The following is a 14547-nucleotide window of genomic DNA, read 5'->3' as shown; positions in this document are numbered from 1 at the left end:
GCAGGTCACAACGTCAGGGACAGGACTGTGTCACACGGGCTGGCTCCTGCAGAAGCGAGGCCTTTGTCTGGAGGCCGCATTCATGTTCCTGCCTGGGCCCAAAGGAGGCGGGAGGCAGCTGGTGGGTCACCCCGGTGCCCAGGGGTCCGCAGCACAGGACCCTGGCCTTTGGAGAGCCGGGAACTCTGGGGCCTGTCAGAGCCTCCATCAAATGAATTCTTTCTTGTAAGCTGATGGGACAGTGTCCAGGAAGTTCGTGGGGCAGAGGTTCATTCCCAGACCCCCGGGTCAGCTACCTGGGGGCTCCCTCCCCCTCCCCAGCAGCTCCTCCCCCACAGCAGCCACCACAGCAAGGACTTGGAGAGGTTGGCTGGCAGAGCCCTGAGGAGGTGCTGGCCAGCAGAGGCCCGGGCTCCATGGAGGGCCGAGAACCCCAGAGTCATCTGGGGGCACCTGGCCTGGGCCTGGCTCAGGAGGGCAGGCTGGGGGCTCCTGGGCTGGAGCACTGTCCTTGGGGGCCCTGCAGCCACCGTGCCTCAGGCTTGCAGGTGAGACCAGAGAGCGACAATGGTTTCCATCCTCCACGGAGTCCAAAGCCAGGCCGTTGGGTCTCTTCCTGCACAGGGGACAGCCCACCAGTGTCCAGCGTGGGCCCGGCCCCTTCCTGGGAGAGCCCGTGGCAGGTTCCGCCTGAGGTGGGCCCACCCTACTGTGCTCACGGCCCCAGCCTGCGCTCATCCTGCGGCCTCCCTTGGCTCTGGCGGGACCCCAGCTCTGCTGCTGGAGCCCCACTCGCTTCCCTGGCCAAGCCGGCCCACTGTGGATCCTGGTGGGCTCACCCTCAGGCCGTGGGGCACGCATGGCAGTGTGGGGTCAGCTGGGCATACCCGAGGGGGCCCTGGAGAAGCAGGTGCAGCCGGGCTGCCTCTGCAGCCTCAGGAGGACACACTGCCCCCAGCACAGTGCCCCGTCCACCGCGAGGCTCCCATCGGCCCGCCCCTCACTCCCGGCTCCTACCCGGCTCTCCCACTGGGCGCTGCACGCACTGGGGTGGGTCTTTCGACTGGCATCCTGGTGCTGTGGGGGGCTGACCCCATTCCTTGATGCCAGGAGCCCCCGCCACGACAAAGTGATGAGAGTCTTGTCTCTCCCCTGCCCCTTCCCTCTAGACTCCAGCACGCCAGCCTCTGTGTGGCCTCCCTGCTGCCCCCTTGGGGCCCCTCCGCCCTGAGTCCCACCACCCCGGGCCCACTCCTTCTCCGAACTGCTTCCTCTCCAGACCCCAAGGCCCTGCAGAAGCTCCTCCTAAAGTTGGCTTGGTCACCACACACCAGCGTCCCTGCTTCCTGACCCGGGGAGCTGCCCTTGCACACACCTTGGCTCCTCTCCAAGTCTTTGTTTATCTAGAAAAACAAATTCTAAAAAAGTCCTGGTAGTGGGGGGTGGCGCCCAGCTGGCTCAGTCTGCTCTCAGGAGTGTAAGTTAGACGCCCCCGGTGGGCACAGAGATTACTTAAAACCTTCAAAGAAAAATACAACCAATTCACAGGGTGCCCGGGTGGCTCAGTCGGTTGGGTGTCTGCCTTCGGCTCAGGTTGGGATCCCAGGGTTCTGGGGTCGGGCTCCCTGGTCAGCGGGCGTCTGCTGCTCCGTCTTCCCCTGCACCCCCACCGTGCTCTGCCCACTTGGGCACGTGCACTTGCTCACGTGCGTCCTCTCTCTCAAAATCTTAAAAAAAATAATTCACGTACAGGGGAAGAATCTGAAACCTCGGAAGCCCACGCACACAAGGAACAGCCCCCGACTCACGGCCCTGCTGCCCCCGGGCTGGCTCCTGCCCCCCGGCCTCCCTGCCCACCTGGCCTCCCCTCGCTGGAGCGGCCTGCCGGGCATGGTCCCCCGACCCCCAGCGTTCCCTCTTGTGACCTGGCAGCCCGAAGACGCTCGCTCGTGGTTCCAGTGGGACTGGAAACGCCCTGAGCAGCTTGGCTGGGTGACTCAGGTGTCAGGAGGTGGCAGGCAGAGGTGGCCCGGGGCCGCATCCTCTGAACGTGCGGCTGGGGCTGGGGTCTGGGTTCCCAGGGTCCCTCACTCTCCCCGCAGGGATGTTTCGGGAACTCCGAGCACTTGCATAAAGCTCAGACTTCGCTAAGGGACCCAGTTTGGTTCAAGAACACCGCAGCCGCGTCCTGCGTGTGAGCTAACAGCAGCGCTGGGCGTTGGGTCCAGGGAGCTCTCCGACGTCCACCCGTGCTCCGTGACTCGGCTGCCCTAAAAGGCTCAGTCTGAGTTAGAGAATCGGCGGCACAGGCCAGCGGGTGGCGGGAAGGAACGCAGAAGGGCTCCGGGAGCTCCCGCAGAGCCAGGCCCGGCGGGCTGCGCGGGGCTCGGGGCCTGCCGCGGGCCTGCGCTTGCCTGTGTGAGCCTCAGTTTCCCCCAAGGGTAAACTCCAGCAGGACTGCGAGAGTTGAGTGGCCTCCAAGCGGCGACCACCTTGCGCTGCCCACTATGCGGGTCTGGACGTTGAGCAGCGTTCCCATCCCGCCAGTTAAAAATCAGGGGGAATGGGGGCGGGAGCCAGGGTCCTGGGGGTGCGGGCCCCACGTTGGCCCGAGCCCGCGGCCTGCCCCTCCCCTCCGCCGGGCAGAGGCGGCGGCGCTCTGGGAAGGCGCCAAAACGGATGCCGAAACCCAGGATCGAACCAGGGACCTGTAGATCTTCAGTCTAACGCTCTCCCAACTGGGCTATCTCGGCCGGGCGGCAGGGGCCGCTGCTGCCCCAGCCCCGCCCCCGCCGCCCCGACTTCCGGGCTGCGCGCGCCTCTTAGGCCCGCGGGGGGCGCCGGGCGGCAGCGCCGTCTCTGTGGCGCAATCGGTTAGCGCGTTCGGCTGTTAACCGAAAGGTTGGTGGTTCGAGCCCACCCAGGGACGCTCTTTTGAGCTTTTGCCGCCGGGACGAGGGGAGGGCGAGGCCGCGCCCGGCTTTTGCGGAGACGCCCCCGCGGCCCCCGAGCCCCCAACCCCCTGCCCGGGGCCGCGGCGGGGGCGGGGCGGGGCGCGGCCGGCGGAGGCCCCGCGGGCGGAACGTCCCAGGCGCGGGTTCCGGTTTCCGCGCGGCGGCCGAGCCGCTGTGGGAGGCGGCCCCGGGCACCCGGAGCGCGGAAGCGGACGGACCGCAGAGGTTGTTTGAAGGCCGAGGCGGACATGGCGGCGCTGGCGGGTGAGCGCGGGGCGCGGCGGTGACGGGGCCGGCGACCGAGGCCGCGGGCGGGGGAGCTGGTGCGGCCCGAGACCCGCCCCCGGAGAGCGGCTGCCTGCGCTCGGTGCGGCCGGACCCGGGGCGGCGCCAGCTGCACGTGCAAAGGCCCTGGGGCCCGAGCGGCGCCGCTGCAGGGCGGGGGCCCTTTCCCCGGGGGCGCCGGGCGGGTCACGTTCAGGAAGGCCCGTCCTCGCCCAGCGCCTGGCGAGTGGCGCTTAGACCCGGGGTCCGGGAAGGACGAGCCGGGCGCGGGCCCCCGGGCTGGTGCCTGCAGCTCACCGCCTGCGCCCCGGCCTCTCTCTGCAGCTCCGGGCCTGCTGCGCCGGACCCTTGCTCTGCGGTGAGTGTGCGGTCGGGAGGGTCGTGGGGCGCGGGGGGTGGCCCAGGGGGTGACCAGGCCGCGCCGCTCCCCTGTTCCCTGCTGCAGGAAGGCGCGGGTGGCCTCAGAGCCTGGGGCAGCTCCAGGGGGCTCACGTGCCCAGACCTGGCCTGTTCCCCAGGAGTCACATCCCCTGTAAATTAGACGGGGAGACCCACCCGGAAACGGAGGCCCGAGAGGAAAGCAGAGCGATCGGGGGGCTCAGCCGACCTCCCACGGGGCCGTGGGTGCTGTGCCCGGGCGGAGGCGGCCGTGGGCTGGGGAGTCCACCAAGCTGTACTTACACAAAGGGCGATGGGGCAGGTGGGCCCCGGGCTGTTTCCCTCCCCCTGCCGGGTGGAGCAGGGGCACCCAGGGCCCTCTTCACGGGCACCCCTTCTCCCCGCAGCTCCAGCGTGGGCGTGGCGACACAGGTGCGTGGTGTCCACTCGAGCGTGGCCGTGGACAGCCCCAGCAGGTGAGGCCGGCCTTCCGGTGGCCTGCGCACCCTAAAGCCTCCGTTTGGCGCAGCAGCAGCCCTCGGTGACTCCGGGACCCCCCCTCCACCCACCGGGGCGATGCGGTGTGGGTCCCTGCCCCGGCCCCCAGGGTTTTCACCTCCGTCCAAGGCCATGGCTGCACGTCCCCAAACCACAGGGCCCTCGACAGTGTGTCGGGGGAGCCAGGTTCCCCAGGGCACAGAGGCCAGCAGGGGCCCCAGCAGGGCAGCCGTCCCTGGGCCTGAGTGCGGGGTGCCGTGGGCCCCAGAGCAGGCCGTGGCCCCAGCCAGGTGCTGCCCTCTGAGGCGTGCTCTGGGCTAAACCGTGGGACGGGGGGGCAGGGTCCCCGCCTGGCTAACGTCCCCCTCCCGGCCGTGTGTTCCATGTCCAGCACCCAGCCCGCTGTGTCCTCGGCTGGAGCTGTGGTCCCCAAGTCCTCTGCACTTCCCAGCAGCCGGGGCGAGTATGTGGTGGCCAAGCTGGATGACCTCATCAACTGGGCCCGCCGGGTGAGCCCCCGACCCCTCGCCCGCCCTCGGGCCTCTGGCCACATGCGCCCCTGCCCTGCTTCCTGGGCCCTCCCTGGGCCCCGGGGAAGGTGACCTGCCCCCTTCTGCAGATTTCGGTGGATTCCTCTAGTTTCTCCTCCGACGCAGTAGTGGCTTTCTAGGACCTGGGAAAGTAGTGCCTGCCTGGACCCCACACGCTGCCCGCCCCCACCCTCCACCCGGGACAGTTTGGGCGGCGTCCCCCAGGATTGTGCACACGTGTGCGTGTCCCACTAGTGCTCCCCTGTGTGCGGGGGGTGCCCGGCCGTCTCCGTGTGTCACAGATGGGGCCACGGGGGGTGTTCCGCCGGGGTCCACGGCGCCAGCACACAGGTGTCCCCTGCACTGTTGGTCCTAACCACGCCAGCCTGACGTGCTGTCCGGGTTGGCCTTGGGTGTAGCCCAAGCTCTGTCACCCGCGTTAAGACAAAGTGGAGCAGGTGTCTCCGCCTAGGCAGAGACCGCAGAGAAGGCTCTGGCCGAGGAGTGCAGCAGGGGGAGAGGAGACCCTGGACGGAGAGTGAGTGTCCTCCACAGGCATCCAAGAGGCCTTCCTGGAGGAATAGGCATTTGGAGTCCTGGGACACCGGGAAAGGGTACCAGCAAGTCACTGGCAGGGGCTGAGCCCCGGGGTCTGGAGCTGCGCCCTCTGTGGCTTTCCAGGCCCTCGGAGCAGCCGTCCCTGTCGCAGAAGGATGGGATTTAGGACGTGTTGGGTGATGTGAACTACGTCCTTGAAGCTACTTTCACCTGGGCCGGGGTGTTGGGTACGGTGCGTGCTGGACGGTGTCGGCACACGAGCGTAGCTCCCTTTACCGTCCCGCGGAGCACACTGGGTGGGCAACGCGTGTCTGAGGGCCCCTCGGGGCCTGGCCGATGGGCTTTGAGCTTCGGGGCCCAGGCACCCCCTGGCTGAGCCCCTGCCCCCACAGAGCTCCCTGTGGCCCATGACCTTCGGCCTGGCGTGCTGCGCCGTGGAGATGATGCACATGGCGGCGCCGCGCTACGACATGGACCGCTTCGGCGTGGTGTTCCGCGCCAGCCCGCGCCAGTCGGACGTGATGATCGTGGCCGGCACGCTCACCAACAAGATGGCCCCGGCGCTCCGCAAGGTAGGCCTGGCCCCGGGCCCGCCACCTGCCGCCCGGCCTGCAGCCGCACCCACACCCACACCCGCACCCGGCCCTCTCTTCCAGGTGTACGACCAGATGCCGGAGCCGCGCTACGTGGTGTCCATGGGGAGGTGAGTGCCCGCCCCAGGCTGGCGCACTCTCGCCCGTCCCCGCTCCGTGGGCCGTCTGCATGCTCCCCGCCTGCCCGCCCGCCCGCCGCCCTCTCCCTGCCCTTCCCCGTGCCGCCAGCAGCTGCTTCCTCACCTGGCCGTTCTGCTGAGGTAGAACTTGACCCCTAAAGCCCACCCTGTTAAAGTGCGCAGTTCTGTGAGGTCCATGCATTGACGGTGCTATCAGCTGTTGCCCCTACTTCCAGAACATTCTATCACCTTCAAAGGAAACCTCGTCCCCATCAGCTGTCACCTCCCCCACCTTACCTCCTAGCCCCCAGCCCCGAGCCCCTCCCTGTCCGTGGACGAGCCTGTCCTGGATGTGTCACACGTGGACTCACACCCCGTGGGGCCTCCTGTGTCTGGTCCGCTCCCTGAGCATCGGGGGCTCAGGGTCTGTCCATTTGCTCCTGCTCCCCCTGGTCCCACAGCAGGCCTCAGGTAGCCCTTCTCTTTTCTGACTCTACATCCATTCCTGCCCATTCCTGGCACCTGTTTGTACCTGAAGGCAGGGGTGCGTGGGGCGGGGCTGTGGGGTGGCCAGCGTGGCCCTTACGGTGCCCCTCCCCGCCAGCTGTGCCAACGGAGGAGGTTACTACCACTACTCGTACTCTGTCGTGAGGGGCTGTGACCGGATCGTGCCCGTGGACATCTACGTGCCCGGTAAGCCCACCCCTGCCGCGTCCCGGGGCCCCCACCCCCCTGCAGAGGCGGTGCCTTGCCCTCGTTTAAGGACGAACAGATGTGGGCCCAAGCAGAAGAGTGAAGCCTCAGCCTTCTCCTCCCTTGTCCCTCAAAGGTCCCCTCGACAGCAAAGTCTTAGGTTTCGCCCAGAGTGGGGCCCAGGCTGGTGCCGGAGGCTTAGCCAGGGCGGGGCGGGGCGGGGCGGCGCGGGGCAGCAGTCCTCTCTAGACCGCGCGTCCCGTGGTTCCAGCTGATAGAAGCAGAACCAAAGGAACAGGGTTAAAACACAGAGAATGGTTCCTGGAGCCCGGAACGGTGGCCACAGGTTCTCATTCTCACGAGGGACCGCGGGACTCCTTTGGACCCGGTGCCGGGTGCCGGGAGGCGCGGGTGACGTGCAGGTGATGTGCAGGGCCCCAGGTACGTCAGTCAGAGTAACGGGAAATGGTAACGTTTCAACGTGTGTCCCGTACGATGCTTACGATACATTTTTACCAGAAAAGGACTAGTGGTTTGTCTGAAGGTCACGCGCGACTGGGCATCTTCCCGGCCACACGTGGCCCCCCGCATCTGCCCCGACAGTGTCGGGTCGGGTCAGCGCGGTGCTTCGCCTGCCCACAGAGGCCCCGTGTCCCTGGGCTCAGTGCACACTTGGAGAGCCCGACCCCCGTCTCTGGAGGGCAGAGGACACTCAAGGCCTGTGATCCACGATCCCCAAGAAGTTTAGGTCACATTCTGGCATCGCTCAAAAGGACGTTGGATGGTGGTGATTTGTTTAGTGTCCTGCGGATACGTGAGGGCCTTTGCCCCACCAGGCCCCAGGGGAGCCCCCGTGGTGGAGGGACAGCCCATCTGGTAGGGGAGGGCACAGGGGACTCCACCCTGTAGACCAGAGGCCAAGCCCTGGTCAGCTGCTACTTGCTGGACGTGTGCCCTGGGACATGTCCCCACACGGAGCCTCCATGCCCCGTCACGGGTGCCCTTGTGGTGGTTCTGCAGATGCTGGGCCCAGGGCAGGCCAGGAGTGAGGACCGGGTGCTGTCCTTCAGGACCCTCAGGTCCCAGGCAGGTCTTGTGGGTGGTGACCCGTGCCTCTGCCCCTTGTGGTGGGCTGTTGGGGACAGGGACTGTAGGGGAGCGTGTCCCCAGGGCTTCCCCTCCTCCATTGGGCCTCCTGCCGTTCCGGCTGCTCTGCCCCCTTGAGTCTCCCCTCCCCACTTGGGGCTCGTGTGAGCCAGGGTCAGGAGATCACCCAGGCTTGTCCTCGTGGAGGTCCTGAGCCAGGTCATGGGGGGTGGGGGCTGGATAGGGCAGCTGGGCCTGTGTGGGCAGCCTGGTCCTCCCCATTGCTGTGGCTTGACTGCAGGGTCTGGAATGGGCTCCTCCCCTGTGAAGGGCTGACCCCCAACCTGGGCAGGACAGGCTGGGGGGGTGCCAGCCTGGGGGCCCCATGGCTCCCCCACCTGACATGGCCCTTCTGCCCCCTCTTCCCAGTGCCCTGTCCAGCCTGTGGGTGCTGCCCTTTGCCAAGTGGCAGGGGGGTCGGTCGGATCCCAGCAGGGAGGTCCCAGGATCCAGTCATTGGTCTGGGGGCACCGTGGCTGCCCTCCCAGCCTGGGTGCTCCACCCACTCCCTGTGAGCAGGGAGACTGAGGCCCCCCCCCCCCCACAGGCTGCCCCCCCACCGCTGAGGCCCTGCTGTACGGCATCCTGCAGCTGCAGAGGAAGATCAAGCGGGAGAAGAAGCTCAGAATCTGGTACCGCAGGTAGTGCCAGTGCCCCTGGCCCCTGCAGCATCCTTAGGATGGTCAATAAACCCGATACACCCACCCTGGCGCCGCCTCCCTCCCTGCGTGACGTGTGCGGAAGTGGGGGCTCTGGGAGGGGTGACGTGCTATGCAGGTGGTGAGCGCTGCGTGGGCAGGCTGTCCTGTGGCTGGAGAGCTGACCCTGCACGCGGTCACCCCAGGCCCACGAAGGAGGGGAGTGGACGGGTCCCGGAGGCTGTGGAGAGAGAAGCGGATGGCCCCAGGGTGACCGGCTGGGCGCTGGAGGGTGACGGAGCTGGGGCGGTGCCTGTGGCCGCACCGCATCTAGGGGGAAGCCGAGGGTCCTGGGGAGCACAGCTGGGTCCAAAGGTCTGGCCTTGTTTCAAGGCTCAGCCTGACAGGTGAGGCTCTGGGCCTTGGGCCGCCACCTGGTGAAGCCTACGCAGCTCCTCCCCCCGCCCCCTCGGGACCTCAGCTGCCAACCGCGGCGGGGGGGGGGTGTGTGTGTGTGTGTGTGTGTGTGTGTGTGTGTGTGTGTGTGTGTGTGCTGGCGGCAAGCTGTGCGTCTGCCACGACCCACAGGTCCTGGCCGCTCGGCCTTGGGCACAGGGAAGCTCACGTGCCGCCTCAAGTACTGCTGCACAGTAGCCCCGTCTCCCCAGGTGCCCTGCACAGATCCTGGGTTTTTGTGTATTTGGAGGGGCAGGAGGCGTCCACGAAAGTGCGTGTTCACGCTGCATTGCTGTTAGGGCGAGGCCGGCATTAGCATTTATTTTATCCTGAACGACCCTGGGAGGAAGGGGTGTTTCCATTGCAGCGAAGGGCGGGAGCCCCCGTCCCCCTGCAGGTGTGGCCCGGGCTGGCGCCCACGGATGTGAGAGCCCAGGCCCACACTCCCAGCGGTAAGGCACTGCGCTGGGCACAGGACAGGCCTGAGGCCCGGCCGGGCTCAGTGCTTGGTGACCAGGGGCGTGATCATCCGTGGGAAGGCGTAGTAGCGGCACTCGGCCGGCGGGGCCAGCTCCATCAGCTCCGTGCGGATATCCTCGCGCCTGAAGCCTGCCTCCAGCAGCGCTGGCACCTGGGTCTCCTGGCGGGAGGGAGGCGCCCGGTCATTCTGGGGCCGTGGGGCCTCGGAGGACACCCAGGGTGCCCGCTCCCCCCAGGACGGCGTTTACAACTACCAGGGCCCCTGGGAGCCGGCGGGCACCGCAGCCCGACTGCAGACCCACAGAACCAGGAAGCCCAGGTCTGGGAGGGTGTCCCCCAGGTGTCTAACCTCGGGTAGCAATTCCTGGTACCGTGGGGTGCGGCAGGCTGCCCACCCCCTGCACATCCTCCCAGGCAGCAGGGCCAGGTGCCTAAACCAATACAGACCTGTTGGGTGGACGAGGGGGATGCCTGGCTGGGGGCCCGGCTGTATCACTGTATCCCGAGGGCACAGTCGTTTTGCTGAGAAACCTTACCTGACCTGTAAGTGGGGGCCACCATCCACCAGGGAGATCAGCCCCTAAGGCCAGGGGCCCTCCCCAGGTCACAGGGTACTCCCGCTGCCGCCCCCAGGGGTGCTGCCTCGCAGGCTGCCTCACCTCGAACATGGTGGTGATGTCTGAGTACTTGGACTTCATCAGCTCCCCCCAGGACGTGAGGTTGCAGTAGGTGAGGATGCCCCCAGGCTTCAGCAGGCGAAAGGCATGGCCCTGGGCAGGGGACCGTGGTCAGGAAGGAGGTCTGGGCTGCGGGCAGCAGGCATTGCCCAGGCGGCCTCCCGACTCCCGGGGGAGGGGTGTCCTTGTGTGAACAGCTGCCAGCCCCGCTGGCCCTGGGAACCGTCCCAGCAAGCGCGCCCTACCTTGATGAAGTTGAACTGGTGCGTGTGCCAGGTCTCCTCGGACAGTGGGTACGTGTCGTACAGGATCCCTGTGCGGGAAGTGGGCGGCCACAGGTCAGGCAGCGTGTGCCCAGGACCCGGGCGCTTCAGCCCCAGCTCACGGCATGCTGCCTCCTCCTCCGGGGCAGCGTCCAGCAGTGGTTCATCGGGCACCCCAAGTGCCCCTTAGAAGGTCCCTCTGCAAGCCAAGCAGAGGGGCTCCCCCTCCCCGGCTCCCAAGCCCCCTCACCATCAAAGTGGCCATCTGGCAGGGTAGGTGCCACGTCCTCCCACAGGCCCTTCAGGGGAACCACCTTGGGGTGGAGAGAAAAACAGGAGTGAGGGTCCCAGGTGTCCGGATGCCCCCCGCCGTAAGGGAGAGGGCAGAGGTGCTGGGGGAGAAGCCCACTGCGTCCAGCAGGCCCCAGCCCCCCGAGAGCGGGTGGAGGCGGGCACCTTGTGTGGCTGCCGCTGCGCCCAGGCCTGCAGCCGCTGGAAGACGCCGTCGTTGCACTCGATGATCCAGTGCTCGCGGATGGGGGCCTCCTGGATCCTGGAGGCCGCGATGGCCATGCCGAAGCCCACCTCCAGCACCCGGCCCCCTGGTCACACAAAGAGCCCAGTGTCACACGCCAGGCTGGGGCCGGGCAGCGGCCGGGAGGAGGGGGCACGGGGGCAGGGCCTTTGTGGAGAGACCCGTTTGCCGCAAGGATGTGAGGGCACAAGTGGGGCAGAGGCGGAGGGTGGAACACGGCGGCCCTGAGAGGGCACAGCGTGGGCAGCGGGTGGCAGGCCCGGCCTCATGGGGGGGTCAGACCCTGGACCTTGAGCCCTGGAGGCGCTTATCTCTTGATGTGGTTACTTTTCTCTGCCCTCCCAGCCTGGCTGCAAGGAGGGGGGCGGGCTTGAGGCCTGGGGCCTGGAACCGCTGGGGGGAGAGAGGGGACCCCTGGTGTGCCCGCCCGGGGAGGCCCTGGGCGCCGCCGGCCGCGACAGCTGGCTCCCGGCCTCCCGTTCCCGGAGCTATTCTTAGCGCGGCCTGGGCCCGGCCTGCCCGCTCCGCCGCCGCCTCCCCGACCCCAGCCGCGCCCCCGCCCGCCGCCTTCCGCGGCCCGAGGGCCCCAGCTCGGCGCGCCCCGGCCTCAGTTTACCCCTGGAGGCGGCGGCGGCGGCCAGCGCGTGCATGTAGGGCGCCTCCCAGCGCTCCATCACCGGCTTGCCCAGGATCTGCAGGTGCATGTCGGCCGCGTCGTAGGCCGCGGGCGCCGCCTGCCACGCGGGGCTGCAGTTCTCGCCGGGGGCGAAGATGGGGGGCGCGGCGGGGGCGCTCATGCTGCGGCTGCACCGGGCTGGCGAGCGGCGGGCCCTGCGAGGCCTTCTGGGCCGGGGGCGGGGCGGGGCGGGGCCGGGCGGGCGCAGGGCACCGGGCGGCGGGAGCCCAGGGTCGGGGGCGGGCCCGTCTGCCGCCTAACGGGAGCCCAAGGTACCGCCCTCCCGCAGCGGCCCGTGTCTCGTTGTCGGGGGGCCTCCGCTGTGGGGCTTCCCGGGGCTCCCAGGCAGGAGAACCTGCAGGGCCGGACCCACTGGGCGACCCCCGCGCTCCTTCGAATTCTGCGGGTTAGAAGCCCCACACCGGGGTGCGGATCACGCCGGGATCACGGGGGACCCTGGAGGCCGCTGCCCACTCGGATCCTGAGCAAAAGTGATGGGGGGACCAGCTCCGCGCCTCCCCGGGGCTTCGGGGTCCCCAGACAGCAGGGACCCCCCCCTGTCACCTGCCTGCCCCGTGGGCTCCATCCCAAAACTTAGCTACGGGCACAGTTCAGCCTGGTGGCACTATAGACAAACCGTGTCTGCGCCAGCTTCAGCTCGTCCTCCCCTCGGGCGGCCTAACCCCTGCGCCCGCTCCTGGTGGAGGGCGACCGACTGTGCTCGCCCGCGGGTGGGTCCCCCAGGGGAGGCCCCTCTGTGAGCCGTGACTGCCCGCGCTGCACAGCCTACAGGCCTGGAATCGGGGCGGGGACTTCCTCGGGGTGCGTGGCAAGTGGGTGGCACAGGGGATACAAGGAGGGATGTGTCTGACCCCACAGCACAGTTTTAAAAGATCCTGTGTACGTGTATATATATAAAGTACAAATATGCAATTTGATTAGGAAGGTGATACATTTGATCAAAACATTCAGATCTTACAGAATTGGCATCAGCCTGCAGATCACTCCTCCTGCTGTTGTTTTGGTACAGTTTACAGTGGTTTTACATTTTTATTTTATTTTTTTTTAATTTATTTATTCAGAGAGAGAGACTGAGAGGCAGAGACACAGGCAGAGGGAGAAGCAGGCTCCATGCGGGGAGCCTGACGCAGGACTCGATCCCGGGTCTGCAGGATCAGACCCCGGGCTGCAGGCGGCGCTAAACCGTTGCACCACCAGGGGTGCCCTACATTTTTATTTTTTAAGATTTTACTTATTCATGAGAGAGAGAGAGAGAGAGGCAGAGACACAGGTAGAGGGAGAAGCAGGCTCCATGCAGGGAGCCGGATGAGGGACTCAATCCCGGGGCCAAAGGCAGGCGCTAAACCGCGGAGCCACCCGGGCATCCCCTACATTTTTAAATAGTTGAAAAACCAAAAAGCAAAAGACAATTTTATGATACGTGAAAATTACATGACATTCCCTTTTGCGTGTGGGTAAAAGGAGCCTGTTCGCTGGCTGCTGCCAGGAGGGCCTCCGCGCTTTCACTTGTTAACATCAGGACTCTGGTGCTTTCTGGCTAGAATAGTACAGGTGAGTCATCACTATGAAACCTTATGGCCAACAAAACCAAAAATTTACACTAGTTAGCTCTGTACACAAAAAGGTTTGCCAGCCCCGTTGTAGAGCAATGGGTCATGGGAGGTGACATTCATTCATTCATCACACATATATGGAGTACTTGACTTTGGGGGGTCCCATCCTGACTCCCCTGGAGCTCATAGCCTAGTGGGTGGGGGAGATGAACAAGAATAAGTGATAAGTGGGGCACCTGCTGGCTCAGTCTGTGGAATCATGAGATCTCAGGATCATGAGTTTAAGCACCAGGCTGGGGATGGAGCCTGCTTTAAAAAATTAAGTTTATTTTATTTCTGTTTATTTATTCATAAGAAACACAGAGAGCAGCAGAGACATGGGCAGAGGGAGAAGCAGGCTCCCTGCAGGGAGCCCGATGTGGGGCTCTATCCTAGGACCCCGGGGTCACACACTGAGCTGAAGGCAGGCTTAACCGCTGAGCCGCCCAGGCGTCCCCCAAAATTTATTTTATTTTCCAAAATTAATTTTTTAAAGATGTTATTTATTTATTCATGAGAGACACAGGCAGAGGGAGAAGGAGGCTCCACGCAGGGAGCCCAACGTGAGACTCGATTCCGGGTCTCCAGGATCACACCCTGAGCTGAAGGTGGCGCTAAACTGCTGAGCCACCCCCGCTGCCCCCCAAAATTAATTTTATTTTATTTTTATTTTTTTTCCAAAATTAATTTTATTTCTTTTTTTAAAGGATTTTTTTTTTTTTTTTTTTTTTTTTTTTAATGATAGGCACACAGTGAGAGAGAGAGAGGCAGAGACACAGGCAGAGGGAGAAGCAGGCTCCATGCACCGGGAGCCCGATGTGGGATTCGATCCCGGGTCTCCAGGATCGCACCCTGGGCCAAAGGCAGGCAGGCGCTAAACCACTGCGCCACCCAGGGATCCCTCCAAAATTAATTTTAAATAAAAAACTAAGTGAATGAGATAACTACAAGCCACATGGCAGCTATGACAGGACACAGTCTTGTGGTTTCTGCCCCTTGCCTAGCTGCTTCACCAGGCAAAGTGTTTCTTACTACACTTATGTGTAGTACACATATATGTGTACACACATATGTGTACACTTATATACTATCATATCCAGAATTATAACTGAAATTAGGACGGATCGGACAGATATTTGTACATCGTGTTCACAGCAGCACTGCTCACAGCAGCCAAAAGGTGGAAACAACCCAAATGTCCATCAGTAAAGGATAAACAGCCTTTCCTGTGACTGCACACAATGGAATATTACTCATCCTTAAAAAGGAAGGGACCCTGACACTTGCCCCCATGTGGACGGACCCCAGACCCAGAAGGACGCCTCCTGCAGGACCCCACTCCCAGGAGGTCCCCAGAGGAGGCTGGTCCACAGAGACATGGGTGGTGGGAGCTGGTGGGAGCTGGTGGGGGGGCGGGGCGGGAGGCAGGGGGGTCAGTGGTTCCTGGGGACAGGG

The 14547-nt window shown here is 65.1% G+C and overlaps 2 protein-coding genes and 2 non-coding genes across 4 annotated transcripts; 2 read left to right on the top strand and 2 right to left on the bottom strand.

Annotated features, from left to right (window-relative positions):
* Positions 1 to 2680: 2680 nt before the first annotated feature.
* On the bottom strand, positions 2681 to 2753 carry TRNAF-GAA (transfer RNA phenylalanine (anticodon GAA)). Its single transcript has one exon. It is a non-coding gene; the product is annotated as a tRNA-Phe (tRNA).
* A 102-nt stretch (positions 2754 to 2855) lies between these two features.
* TRNAN-GUU (transfer RNA asparagine (anticodon GUU)) lies at positions 2856 to 2929 on the top strand. The gene has a single exon. It is a non-coding gene; the product is annotated as a tRNA-Asn (tRNA).
* A 136-nt stretch (positions 2930 to 3065) lies between these two features.
* NDUFS7 (NADH:ubiquinone oxidoreductase core subunit S7) lies at positions 3066 to 8458 on the top strand. The gene is made up of 8 exons (XM_072721989.1): positions 3066 to 3218; positions 3564 to 3597; positions 4025 to 4093; positions 4507 to 4624; positions 5596 to 5775; positions 5860 to 5906; positions 6520 to 6608; positions 8302 to 8458. The coding sequence occupies exons 1-8, from the start codon at positions 3203 to 3205 to the stop codon at positions 8397 to 8399; spliced, it is 651 nt and encodes a 216-aa protein (XP_072578090.1). The 5' UTR covers positions 3066 to 3202; the 3' UTR covers positions 8400 to 8458.
* Positions 8459 to 9137: 679 nt separating this feature from the next.
* GAMT (guanidinoacetate N-methyltransferase) lies at positions 9138 to 11662 on the bottom strand. Its single transcript, XM_072721988.1, has 6 exons — positions 11420 to 11662; positions 10725 to 10870; positions 10519 to 10582; positions 10251 to 10318; positions 9988 to 10098; positions 9138 to 9488 (listed from the first exon to the last, which is right to left on the bottom strand). Exons 1-6 carry the CDS (start codon positions 11598 to 11600, stop codon positions 9348 to 9350), a joined length of 711 nt encoding a protein of 236 aa, XP_072578089.1. The 5' UTR covers positions 11601 to 11662; the 3' UTR covers positions 9138 to 9347.
* Between the last annotated feature and the right edge of the window lie 2885 nt (positions 11663 to 14547).

The sequence above is a fragment of the Vulpes vulpes genome, chromosome 9 (assembly GCF_048418805.1).
Source record: "Vulpes vulpes isolate BD-2025 chromosome 9, VulVul3, whole genome shotgun sequence".
Lineage (NCBI taxonomy): Eukaryota > Metazoa > Chordata > Mammalia > Carnivora > Canidae > Vulpes > Vulpes vulpes.
This window is presented reverse-complemented; position numbering and strand designations above follow the sequence as displayed.

Excerpts from the sequence above, each read along its gene's own strand:
- NDUFS7 (XM_072721989.1), top strand. Across the intron at positions 4,625-5,595 it reads TCATCAACTGGGCCCGCCGG|AGCTCCCTGTGGCCCATGAC; the intron begins GTGAGCCCCCGA and ends CTGCCCCCACAG. Across the intron at positions 5,907-6,519 it reads TACGTGGTGTCCATGGGGAG|CTGTGCCAACGGAGGAGGTT; the intron begins GTGAGTGCCCGC and ends CCTCCCCGCCAG.
- GAMT (XM_072721988.1), bottom strand. The coding sequence starts at position 11,600 with ATGAGCGCCCCCGCCGCGCCCCCCATCTTCGCCCCCGGCGAGAACTGC. Across the intron at positions 10,871-11,419 it reads CGCCGCCGCCGCCTCCAGGG|GGGGCCGGGTGCTGGAGGTG; the intron begins GTAAACTGAGGC and ends TTGTGTGACCAG. Across the intron at positions 10,099-10,250 it reads ACCAGTTCAACTTCATCAAG|GGCCATGCCTTTCGCCTGCT; the intron begins GTAGGGCGCGCT and ends TCCCCTGCCCAG.